Below are 11359 nucleotides of genomic sequence, written 5' to 3' on the forward strand. Positions count from 1 at the left end.
AGATTTGTCTTGACTCACTGTCTTTATAAAGTGTTAGACGTAGCATCAAACTGTTGCCGTGGAAACTAATTCCGTCTCACTGTGTACTTGATATGGCTGAAGACAATAAAACCCACTTGAACTGATGGTGGAATTATTGGAGTTACAATCACTTACATCACAATTTAATTAACGTCATTAACACCGTAATTTGTCAGCCCCCCCCCCCCCAAAAAAAACCCAACAATCTGATGTTGTTTTTTTGTTAAACAACACAAGACAATTACTATCCAGTATCATAAGACCAAAGTACGGACAAAATAGAACATAAGACGAAAAGTCAAGAAATATAACAGGGCATTCATCATTTCAGTCTCCTACAGAAACCACCAGAACCAGAAGCTGCCAATCCTGTCCACACACACACACAGACACACACACAGAAAGAGAGAGGGAGACAGTGGAACATTTGACTACGTCAAGTTGCGACTGTTTTTACATTGCACTGGAGACAGGGTAGGGTGGGGACTTAATGTGGGACATAAAGAGGTGTGAAAAGTCTCCAAGTGAAAGATGGTAGGGGATTCCGACAGTACATTACCAAGTGCATGTGTGGGTGAAGACAGTAGATCACTGCCAGCTTTAGGACAGTGGAAAAAGGAGCAGATTAAGTATAAAAGTAGGGGGGAAAAAAGTGAAACAAAATATAGACATGAATATGGAGCAGACAGCAGACTGGAGCCCTTAAACCAAAATATTAAGAACACACATATACTTAGTTCGTCTGATTTAATCAGGAGCCGACCACATGCTGAGAAGAAAGTCTAAAATTTGGATACGCTGAGGGGAAAAACGGGAAAAGAGGTGGAACTACAGAGAAAACGAGTGGATGAAGTAACGGAGGACAAAGATAATTATTAATTATGGAAGAGATGGAAAAAGGTAGGGGGAAGGGAGCAAGAAAAGTATAATTCATTTTGATGTAAATTGGAAGGAATTTTCTGGACATATTTTAATAATCCAATATATATATGTAGTGTGAAAAAGATCACCTGGATAAATGACTTCTTAATGGGAGTCAATCGGATTATGGCATAATAAAACGGTGATAAAAAAAAGACAACATGCTGGTTTCATGGCAACTTCCTGTTCGGGATTTTTAGCAGATAAAACTGACTGTTGCATAACGTACGGATTACGTAAGAATGTCTGTGTAAAAACTCTGATCCATGTAAACAGAGATCTATAAAACTACACCTTCAAAGTTCTCAGTCCTGCTGCTGTAGCTTGTTTGAGTTTATCAAAAGAAAATAATTCCATCCTCAAATGCCCTTTTTTTTACATCTCAGGAAAAAAAGAAGAATTATTCAGAGTTTCTTCCTGAAAGCATACCTAGAGTGTGTCTACGGTCGTGCACAAACACAGCCGCACTGATCAGTGAACTGTCTCACCTCCAAAATACACAAAGGATTGGCCGCGTGTATGATAATAAAATCCCCACGGGGCCAGGACTGAGTCATGGGAATACAACAGAGGGGAGCGACGTTGGAACGATCACATGAGACTTAACTCTTCGACTGCAATCCAAGAACATGGACAACTAGGAACTACTACAACTTGAAGTATCTGCCGATACCAATATTATTCCAATACTTTTTTTCTGGGCTTAGGTATCGGATCAGGAGGGTCCTTTAGTTGTTTCGTTTTTTTTTTTCAATGTTTGATCCTGATTTTTTTACTTTTTGTATCGCACCGATACTGATCCTGAGTATTGGATCAAGCTGTACATACTGTATATCTGAGGAAACAATGCCAGCATTGACCAGCAGGTGGCAAAAATGTTATACTCACATAAACACTAACTGCCATAAATATAAATATAAGTCGAGGGAATGTGACAGAATCAGCAAAAACTATGGTTCAAACATAAGCATCTTTTAGACTAGACAGATACAAACGACTCACTAGCATGTTAGGTTAGCCCTGGAATTAGCATAGGGTTGGTGTCTACAGTTCTACACAGCACTTTATATCATGTACCAAAAATAAATAATGTATAATGTTTAATGACAACAATAATAATAATAATAAAAACGTGTTAAAAGTCTACAATAATGCTGTTTTTCTTCCCTTAAAAAACCTCAGAAACCTGTTCTAAATATGTTCATTTTAATATCCAAACAATTCACAGCGCCTCAGTCCGTGTCCTCATGAGCTCTAGGTCTGTTTGTCAACTGAAATTACAAACAGACACCATCCATCCCACAGACACGCGCGCACACACACCCACATCACTGCTGCTCGCAATTAAAGCCTCACTCTGCCGTGTCAGCAAACAAAATACAATAAAAAAAAAACTTATCAAAACAAAATGCAGGAACCCTTCTCCTCATGTTCTGTGGAAAAACAGCAGAGGAGGCGCCAAGAATAGCACAGACTGGAGTTTTCTGAGGCAGAGGAACAATAAACTGGATGACAGCAGCAACACACCCACGTTTGGATGAAAGAAATGAAAAAAAAAAAACTAGAAAAACACTAATATGTTTTCATGTTGAGGATAAAGAAGGTCTGGTTAAGTTAGGAAAGACACATTCTGTTTTGTCTCATCGGATGCTAAGACTGTCTGATAGAAACGACAATAATAAAGTGAGAAACAGAAAACGGCACACCGAGTGAGACACCAATGTGTGTGTGTGTGTGTGTGTGTGTGTGTGTGTGTGTGTGTGTGGTGGTTGGGGTTGTGTGGTGGTGTTGGGTATGGGGGCAGGGGGGCAGTTGACATTTAAAGGCAGGGTAAGAGTGTAGGCGTGGGGTTGTGTGGTGAAAAGGCCATACTGTGTAACTCTACAGTGGGAGGCCATGACTGATATCTGTGTGTAAAGATGGATGTGTGTGTCTCTGTGTGTGTGATCTCCACTAAAGGTGGTTGCAAGACCAAGAAAATAAAGAAAAGAGAAAAAAAAAACACTGACCACATTTATGTTAAAGAAGCAAAAACAGAAACACCAACAGTCAGACTTAGCTCTGTTTAAAACATGTGTAGACATGTGATTCTGACTGATATCCATTTTTCATCACTGGCCGACCTCCTCCTGATGTCTCACTTTAAATCCAACCTTGAAATGTCATTTTGGTTGCAGTACTACTGATGGCCAGCAGAAGGAGTCTCTTTCAGATTCCTGACTATTGCCCAATTATCTGATGGCATAATGATTGATGATGATGTTGAAGAAAGATACCAGTTTACTGATACTTTATCTGTTAATGTGAGGGGATTGATTGACAGACTGTAAAAAAATCATTGATTTCTCATTGGACTTTGGTAAGAAAATATCACAGCCACCCGTTCTACTAACTGAACCACAGCCAGAAGGACTTGAACTCCATAACATTAAGGGTTGGTTTCACAGACTAGTTGCTCAGTTACAGCAGTATGGTTTGAACTGGATTACTTGAGCCTCTGCCACTGTTTGGTCTCCAGATCCACACTGTTAAATGGTGTTTTCAATTTCACTCCAACCATTAGAGCAACAGCATGTGCTCATACTTAGGCTTACGTACCTTACTCTATGACTCTAAAGTCTCCAACTTAAACCAAAAGCTACTTAGATGTCCCAGTTTATTTAGTATGGATTAAGGACAGTCTGTGAACCCAGCCCTAAGAGGTTTAAAACAGAAATGCATGAACATTGGTCTTACTTGGACACTAGGTACTGCCTGGTAGGACGCATCGGAGCAGACGCCCGTACACAACCTGAAGAGGTTTTTCATCACCCGCTGCTTCTCTGCTCTTTCGGTGACATCACTGACTGTTTCTCAACCACACGCACCAAGCGGCCAACAGCGTTCAAACTACCTGAAGGCTATCAGAGTATGTTCTAGTCTTCTCGAGTGCAGAGGAACACAGTCTGCCTCTGCCCAACGGCAGCTGCATGGGAAACCCTGTAGGACTCTGCCAGGTGTGGGTCGTTAGCTCATCACAGGCCCCAGACGAGGTGCTCGTCAGGGTGGAGGTAAACCTTCCTCTGTAAAGTAAGTAGTAGTGTGTTTGACTCCTACCTTGTCGCTGTCTACAGTGTTCTGTGACGTCCTGGAAGCGATGGAGATGGTGTCTGGTTGGCTGCTGCCATCTCCCTGACTGTCACCATCCTCACCTGCCTCCCTGATTTAACACACACACACACAGGCACAATTCAAATGAATATCAATATATATGTCAATAAATAAATACAAACAAGTAGAGAAATAGAATAATGGCAAAAAGATAGTCGGTTAGCGACAGTTATCCAAAAAAAAAAAAAAAAACCCGCAAATCAATACTATATAATTAATAGAAACAGATGAGTAAATTGATAAAATAAATTAAAAAATAAAAAAAAAACATATTTTTTTAGTTTTTATTTTTCCTTCTGGTGAAGTCTCTGTGTTTACCTCTTTGTGTTGTTCCTCGGTTTGGTCAGTGCTGGTGTTTTAGGCAAGTGAAGAGGCTCCTTGAGCGCCCCCTTCAGGTGAGTCATTCTCTCCTGAATCACCTCCCTGATGTTTTTGATCCACTCCTGTTTGGCTTCCATACTGGATGCCTAGACGATTAACAATGTGAGAATATGATTATAAATGCCTCACGTTCAACCCAGAAATAAAATAACAGAAATTTAAACTTTGACCGACTTTAAGCACTGTTTTGTTGTCGGAGGACGGAGTTCTTCCCGCCCACAGAGCAAATTTACAAGGGTCGCCCTCAATGTGCTCGGTCACCCCCAACTCTGACGTCTGCGGTAAAACGAAACAGGAGACACACGTTAGTCAGGAACAGTTCCATTTGTGTAGCTGCAGTACCCACTTTACCCACCAGTAGTCTGTTCTTGTACTGGTACTTGGTTCTGCCCGCTGAGTCTTTGATGTCCTTGCTGAAGACAAGCGAAAACTCAAACAGGAAGAGGTGTCGATCTCTGCCCTTCCTGATCAGAGAGCGTGGATCCCAAACCTGGAAACTGTCCTGCAGGATGAGTTCACCCTGAACTTCCAGGTTCTCCTCAAAACCTGAGGAACGAGGAATGAAAATGAGGTTCCAGTCACACAGATCCCAAATGAACACATTTATATTTTTGTCACGAAGTGAATATAACAAGGTATTAACTCTATATTCTTTATGGACACTTTCTTTAATTTTTTAATGTCCAGTATGCAGAAAATTACCCTTATACAGTCTTTTGAATGTATTTGGAACAATGTCAGGTAAATAAATCTGGTTGGTGGCAGTTATGTTATTTTTTTTTTACTTTATATCAAATGAATGCAAAATATATGTCCCAATATTGTGGGTCACAAAATAGTGGGTGCTCATTGCTATTGTACCAAGGCCACTCCAGTCTATCTGTGTCTATAAAGGACATGTCCAAAGTCTGGCTAGCGGATCAATTGCAGCCCATGGACAAATTTTATATGACTCTGCCGATGGTTGTTTATAAGGAATATAAAGTCCATTCGAGTCATGCTGCTGTATATGACAAGCTCAGACAACATTAATTACAAATGATATATAATGTTTAATATCTAGTTAATTAAAATAAATATATGTGGTTTGCAATACAAAAATACATAAACTAGTGGATTAGCATTTAAAGTTAACGGTACTGGGCGTTCACTTCATCAGATCTGCCCATCACCCTGGTCTACAATATCCTACTACTAAGTACTAAGGAGCAATACTATACCATTAGAATATAATTTCTTACCTTCCAACATGGCCAGATGCATGGCATCATTAGCTCTTTTAGGAACGCTGAGCATCACCTCCAAACCATCTTTGATCTCCCCTTTACCCTCCTCACAGCAGGACAGCAACTCCTGCAGGGAGAGAGGAATTCAGATTTTTCACACAGAATGAAAAAAAGTAAAAGTTACCTGGTACTGACGTGTATTTGTAGTACTGTACCTTCAGCAGTAGTTGGTACTTGGTGATCCTCTGGACTGGTTTGATGAGGTAGGAGGAGATGGAGTTGGCCAGTCCACGTCTCTGTTGGATCTCCTACAGTCAACAAGGAAACAATCCAAATGAACACATTAGAGGGTGAAGTCAACGCGAAAAGTTTGAATGGTCAAACGGCTCCACCTGCTGCATATAAGGGGAATTACAAAAACATAACAAGACTATTTGCAAACTTGAATGTAAGCTAACAACAACATTTGGAAATAAATAATTTTATTTATTATTACAAAAAACAGTTTATCTATTTAAAACCGAATTAAGCATGTCCATTGAATATACAAGTAATAAATAAATAAAAAAAGCAATAATTGTTTGATTGAACTTTTGAATTAAGATCATAACAAATAATAAATACTGTAACTTGATAAACTCACGTCAAAGAAGGTGCCGGCGTGTTCCAGTACCAGCTGACTGGAGTCAGGTTTATTCTTACAGTAATCCACATAGATGTGGAACTTATCCGCCTGGACAGGACAAAGACAGTTATTATATAACAGTGGTTACAATTTTGGATTCATTCTAAAGAATTCTGGGAATAAGGCGCTGAATCTCACCCAGGTGACGAAACAGTGACCGACGTCTTCTGGCAGCTGCTCGTAGTTCACCAGCTCCTTTAGAAAAATACTGAAAAACACATTCAAAGGAATGTAATTTATGGTTTATAACTAGTTTCCAGTTAGAAATCAAAGCCTAAAGGTCAGAAAAATTAAATTTGTGACTTTAACACCATTAAGGGCTTTAAAAATGGATTTTGACTTTATTCAAGACGGTTTTTGCGTCTCTCACTTGTTGTGGAAGTCGTAGATCTCCTGCATGTTCCCGAAGATGATGTGCTCTTTGTTGACGATACCTGGGGGAATCTCCTCCACACCGCTGGTCATCTCCCACAGGTAGGTCTGACTCAGACAGGGACAATGACAAATGAAACGATATCCAGTGTCTAGTGCTGCGCGGTTTGGTGGCAGGTTTTTTTTTTCTTACCTCCAGACATTCCTGGAGATCTTTGACGTAGGACTTCTCAGTCTGCAGAAGCTCCGCCATGATGAACCTGTAAAAGATAATTGAAATGGTTTAGGCGGACCAACGGAAACACAGCGCGGAAGAATCAGATGGAATTAATTAAACTAATTGGTACAGTTTTTGCTGTTGTATTATTCTACTGATGTTCCTCCAAGACTTTCAGCTCTATCAGATGATTCATGACAGAGGAGAAGCATGTAGGAGAGGAAGCGGGGAGATTACAAAACCGTAACTTCGGCTATTATCCCAAATTTGTGTCTTTGATGTAGTAAAGAGACAGATGAATGTCATTAACGGACAGATGGAGGAATGAATGAGGAATGATTCGGTGAACGCATAAACCTCATACGCTGAGTGGCCACTTCATTAGATACACTGTCGGCTTTAGGAACTGAGATAATTCCCGGTGGCATGAGTTCAACAAGATGCTGAAAATGTGCCTGAAGAGTTTTTCTTCAGTGTTTTCTGGAGGAAATCAAAGCAGCAACGTTTCTGGACTCACTCCTTCTTTCTTGCAGACTTCCTTTTCTCCTCGCTGACCTCATGATTTGGATCACGAAGTTTGACTTCAGGGTCGTCTGTCAAGCTGGCAGGAATGATGTCCAACTCCAGGTCCTTGTTGTCCTGCACAGAAAAATAAAAATGAACTCTGGTCAATTTTATCATGGCACAAATACCAAAATAAATTGTGATACTTGTCATGTTTGTGAGCAGCATGTAGGATGGAAAGGTCAGATTTTAAACCACTAGAGAATTTTCTAATTATGACTGGATATATATATATATATGTGTGTGTTTGTGTGTTCACCTCAGAGCTGATCCCCAGACTCCGCTCCAGGCTCTCCTGGTATTTGGCCATGCGTACAGAGAAGTCCCTGTACCTCCTGTCCACCGTGCTGACCCATCTCTTCAGCTCTGACACGTGAGCGTGTCCCTTCTCCACCAGGTTGTCTGCTAACTGAATCAGAAGCTTCACCTTCTCCTTGGTTTGCTGTTGAACATCGATTCATAGATTAAATAAATAACTTTGACATTTAGCTATTTTGTTATATTTTTGAAATTTCATGATTATCTCTCAACAATTACTATATATTTCTTTTTCCAATAACTGATTCTTGTTCCTGTGTTTTAGACCTTGCCTTGGCTAACTGTTCGTGTTTTTTTTGTTTTGTTTTGTTTTGACCAGAATTATAGCTACATTTAACTAATCTTGCTCTAATCCTGTCTTTCTTGATGTTGTGCAGGGGTAGCATTTGGCTTTTTCCTTTAAATGAATTTGGGCGTAGTGGACTTTTCTTTTCAATATTATTGGCTGTCTTCAGCCGAATTAGCCTTGTCTTTAAAATCGAAGCTACCCTGTAAATCAAAGGTGTCAAACTCATTTTGGTTTACGGGCTGCAGACAACCTAGTCCAGTTGGCCGGACCAGTACAATCATAACCTAATTATCTATGAATAACAATAAGTCAATTTACCACCTTTGTTTTCATGCAAATAAGTACAAGTATATTAGATATTTATTATTGTTTGTGTATTTTTTTATTTTTTCAAATTCATCAAGTGGGCCGGGTTTAACACCTTAGCTCATGTATGCTTGACACCGCAGGTCTAAATCTTTGCTATTTGTCTTTCTATTTATTTTTATTTCTGGCTAAGTTATAAAGCCAGCAAATATTGGTTGAAATTAACTACACTTAGTCGTCCTATGAGAAAGTGCAATAGACACTGTTTAAAAGGCGTTATTTAAAAAAAAAGATAAATAAAGAGTCACACACAGACAGAGCCATGTACCTTTGCAGACAGCTTGAAATGGTAGTGGTTGTTGAGGAGTTCCTGCGTCTCCTCGTTGCCCTCACCAGGTGATGTGTGTGTGGCCAAGTAGACCTCACCGGTCTCCTGGATCCAGTCAAGGGCCTGCGGTACAAACAGCAACAAGGTTTCATCATTTATAATGATGCACTAAAACCAGATGTTCTCCCTGCGTACTTCAGACACACCGACCTGCTTGGCGCTGCGTTCAAACACCACGTACTGCTGACACTGGTCCAGCCTTCGCTTCTTCAGCGTCCAGAAGTGAAGAACTCGGTTTTCTCTCTGCAAGAGCTCATTCAGGATGGCTGAAGGAACACGGGAAAAAACACAACGTGAGGTCATTTTCCTTTCTATTAACAAAATGACAATGAGCGTTAAAAAGTCATAAGGCTCTGGACTGGTGCAGTTAAGCATATGTTATCGTAACATGCACTGTAGCTATCAAAATCAGATTAACGTTAACAGGACGTCCACAGACATAACTCATCAAGTCCTTACAAAAGTGTTTATATTTCCCTGATGTTGCTAGTTTTTACCTGTAGTAATGTACTATAATCAGCAGCACTGACCTTTGACCTGCTGCTCAGGCCCTCTAGTGTGACCGGCCGCTCCAGGCATGCTCACATTGTTCCTGTGAATGTACTTCAGGAACACTTCGGCGTTCCTGCGAGCCAGAGTGCAGGCCTGTAAAGAACATGGTTGGTGATAAGGTCATAAGGTCGTCCACATTTGTTTGTCATTCTTAATAATTCACAAAAACGTAACACTGAAATATTACTGACATTTTGACAGGGGTCAGATATGTGGCGTTTGAAGCCGGAAAATTGCCCCCGACCCGGGACTTTGTGACCACTGTTCTTAAGTGTCTATAGTGTTCTAATTTTAAATGTACGTGATGTGATCTGCCATGGAACTTGGGAGACTCAGACACTTCAATGTGTTAGCCATTGACAGGCTGTGGTTGCAGAGTATTCATGGCTAAATGTGATTTTAGTTGAACATCTGATTACATCATTGGATTAAAGTGCCTCCAAAGTGAATCAATGTCTCTCCAAGGCATGGGCTAACGAGGTCTTTTCCCAAAAGTAATTTTCTTCCCATGCCCTTTGACTGAATTTGCTGTGGTGTCACCTATGTGAGTTTGGAAAAGACCTTCACTGAATTTTCTTCTCACCTTAAGAAAAGCCTCCTTCTGCTCCAGGTGTTTACTGATCAACGGCAGGAGATGGTCACTGTCGGTAGAAGTTCCCAGTTTATCATGGCTGCCGCACCAGTCTTCGTCCCGACGGTATTCCTGCTCCAGACTTTCCAACACACTGCAGACCTGGACGCATCAAAAGACCAGTTTCTGTCATCTCAATCATCTCGACAAACTACCAAACCTCTACTTTAGGAAACACTTCGTACCTGCTCCGACGTTTTGTAGAAGGCTACGGAGGCGTTGACAAGCTTCAGGCGGTCCTCCATCTTCAGCATCAGCTGTTGCCAGTGGACGGCCACTTTCTCGGCACAGCCTCGGATCGCCTCTGGATCGTAGTGACCGGCCTGGAGCATCATCTGGAACCAAAAAGGGAAAGAAATCATACTCTGTACAAGTTGATAAAAACATGATCTAACAACACACTGTTGCTTAGTAACCAAAGACAGTTTGCTCAGTGAACAATTGCCCTACTTAACAATACACAACACTTGACAATACTTTTCTACTGAAAGTGTTCCTGAAAACTGGAAAGGGTATATTACACGCATTATAAGAGTGAGTTTTGCTATAAGGCATACGTGTCAAACTCAAGGCCCGGGGCCAAATGCGGTCCGCCAAGCATTTTGTGTGGCCCGTGGGAGCTTAAGAAGCACTTAGTAAATGCAGCAAGGATTTAGTAAAGTCCATGCAGCAGAAATTAAAAGCTTAACCTATGAAATTAAAAGTTTTTTTCATACCCAAACAGCAATGAACAATATTTGTAGCTTGAATAAATCATAATCAATTGCAGAATCGTGTATTTATTTGTTATGGAGTAGTTACATCTATATTAGCGGTCCCTGACCTTTTCTGTTCCAAGGACTGGTCAGCCAGTACCACCTGTTACTACAGAGCAGTAGCAAGATTTTGATTTTGATCTTTTAGACTCTATTTTGTTAGTATCAGAGTCTGAATGACATATTATTTTAAAATATTGCCAGATTATTGTTAAATAAAGGAAGTAAATGGATATGACTGGATTTTCTTTGAATGAAGTAAATTAATTAAAATTAAGTTTTTTAGTTTTATTTTTTAACTGTGTCCCACTGCGGCCTAGTACCAAAAGACTTATGGACTAGTACAGGTCCACGGACCGGGGGTTGGGGACCCCTGATCTTTACAACCGGCCCTTCAAGAGGAATTGTATTGCTGAAAATGACCCTGTTATAAGGCAAGGTAGTCAAACGTTGGGCTTAAAAAAGTCAATATTTATTTGAAGGCTGGTGCTTGGTTGTAACCCTAAGTATTGAGTATAAACAACAAAACTACTATTTACCTCTGCCTTCTGCTGACGCGGCGGGGAGCTGTGAACAGGCTCTC

At 40.5% G+C, this 11359-nt stretch overlaps 2 protein-coding genes across 5 annotated transcripts in view; one reads left to right on the forward strand and one right to left on the reverse strand.

Moving 5' to 3' along the window:
• The window catches only part of phf11 (PHD finger protein 11), a 959893-nt gene that overhangs the window by 205980 nt on the left and 742554 nt on the right, over positions 1-11359 (forward strand). The window lies entirely within an intron of this gene.
• Positions 1-11359, reverse strand: part of LOC103391767 (kalirin) — a 93285-nt gene that overhangs the window by 14047 nt on the left and 67879 nt on the right. Inside the window, exons 22-39 of the mRNA XM_025064110.1 lie at positions 11316-11356; positions 10207-10356; positions 9974-10123; positions 9369-9483; positions 8989-9104; positions 8779-8901; positions 7797-7979; positions 7491-7612; positions 6950-7016; positions 6755-6864; positions 6523-6592; positions 6343-6432; positions 5915-6007; positions 5715-5826; positions 4829-5019; positions 4648-4749; positions 4411-4559; positions 4039-4141 (exon numbers count right to left, since the gene is read on the reverse strand). Coding sequence (XP_024919878.1) covers positions 4039-4141; positions 4411-4559; positions 4648-4749; positions 4829-5019; positions 5715-5826; positions 5915-6007; positions 6343-6432; positions 6523-6592; positions 6755-6864; positions 6950-7016; positions 7491-7612; positions 7797-7979; positions 8779-8901; positions 8989-9104; positions 9369-9483; positions 9974-10123; positions 10207-10356; positions 11316-11356 — 2087 coding nt within the window. The remainder of the gene's footprint in view (positions 1-4038; positions 4142-4410; positions 4560-4647; positions 4750-4828; positions 5020-5714; positions 5827-5914; positions 6008-6342; positions 6433-6522; positions 6593-6754; positions 6865-6949; positions 7017-7490; positions 7613-7796; positions 7980-8778; positions 8902-8988; positions 9105-9368; positions 9484-9973; positions 10124-10206; positions 10357-11315; positions 11357-11359) is intronic.

The sequence above is a fragment of the Cynoglossus semilaevis genome, chromosome 16 (genome assembly GCF_000523025.1).
Source record: "Cynoglossus semilaevis isolate Cse_v1.0 chromosome 16, Cse_v1.0, whole genome shotgun sequence".
Lineage (NCBI taxonomy): Eukaryota > Metazoa > Chordata > Actinopteri > Pleuronectiformes > Cynoglossidae > Cynoglossus > Cynoglossus semilaevis.